This window comes from Diaphorina citri, unplaced genomic scaffold (genome assembly GCF_000475195.1).
Source record: "Diaphorina citri unplaced genomic scaffold, Diaci psyllid genome assembly version 1.1 scaffold20317, whole genome shotgun sequence".
In the NCBI taxonomy this organism is placed as follows: Eukaryota; Metazoa; Arthropoda; class Insecta; order Hemiptera; family Psyllidae; genus Diaphorina; species Diaphorina citri.
This window is the reverse complement of record NW_007397669.1, coordinates 1-912: the sequence shown is the minus strand read 5'-3', so window position 1 is coordinate 912 and position 912 is coordinate 1. Positions and strand designations below refer to the sequence as shown.

The window sequence follows — 912 nt, the reverse complement described above, 5'->3', positions numbered from 1 at the left end:
GTGCACCCAGTGTCTTTGTCCAAAGACAATGTTGAATTATTTTGACAATATTTTTCAATGAAATGTACCTAATAGGTAAAACAAATTAATCAAATCATTTTTCTTCTATCCCTTTTAAAATAGGTACAGATAAAGAAGAGAAATAATAATACGAAAATGATGTGAATGAGTTTTACCTCTGATTCCTTTGAGTGCCTCGGAGAGCAGATCACTTTGCTCTTTATTTTTCATAGCCATAATCACACTTTTCAATGAGCCACAAGAATAGAGTATGCTCTGATACAATTTATTCCTAGAATGTTCAACGGGAGGCATTTGTTCCATACTTAGAGGTCGAAGATTATTCGGTGGAACTACAAGACTTCGAATGAACATAATGTCAGTAGCTATCAGTTCTTTTGTTGTGTCTAAAACTGGAATAAGACATTTTAGGAAAAGATGCTCATTGGTCCAAAGTTTTTTGAAATCGGCTTCCACTTCAGATGCCATGACATAGCCTTGTTCTCGTTTTCTTATGATTTGATTAGAACTTTTGTTCAGGCTTTTGTCAAGGGATTGATCTAGATTGTCTTTGTCTATTTTGAAGGACTTGATTATTTTCCTTTGTTGATAGCTGATTGCATTGATGGGGGTGGCACAAAATATACACTTCCTTTTAACATGCCTGGACAACACCTGAAAAATATGCAGAAAAGATGAAAGTTAGTTTTTTTCCAATCAGTCTTATTGGCCTCATTATGTGTGCCTAAAAAATTAAATAGTATCTAGTGACATCAGTACTTCCAACACACTGTACATTACTGTACAACTTAAAACTTGGTTATGTACTAATTAACTAATACAATAATATTTCATATAATCTTCTAGGTAAGTAGGTACTAACCTGAGCTACAAAGGCACTTCTCAATTCTT

At 33.7% G+C, this 912-nt stretch overlaps 1 protein-coding gene across 1 annotated transcript; it reads right to left on the bottom strand.

Annotated features, from left to right (window-relative positions):
• Nucleotides 1-176: 176 nt before the first annotated feature.
• Nucleotides 177-906, bottom strand: LOC103523353 (the record flags this gene model as incomplete). The annotated part of the gene is made up of 2 exons (XM_008488406.2): nucleotides 884-906; nucleotides 177-675 (listed from the first exon to the last, which is right to left on the bottom strand). A coding segment is annotated over exon 2 (313 nt), but the record flags the coding sequence as incomplete, so codon positions are not given.
• Nucleotides 907-912: the final 6 nt, after the last annotated feature.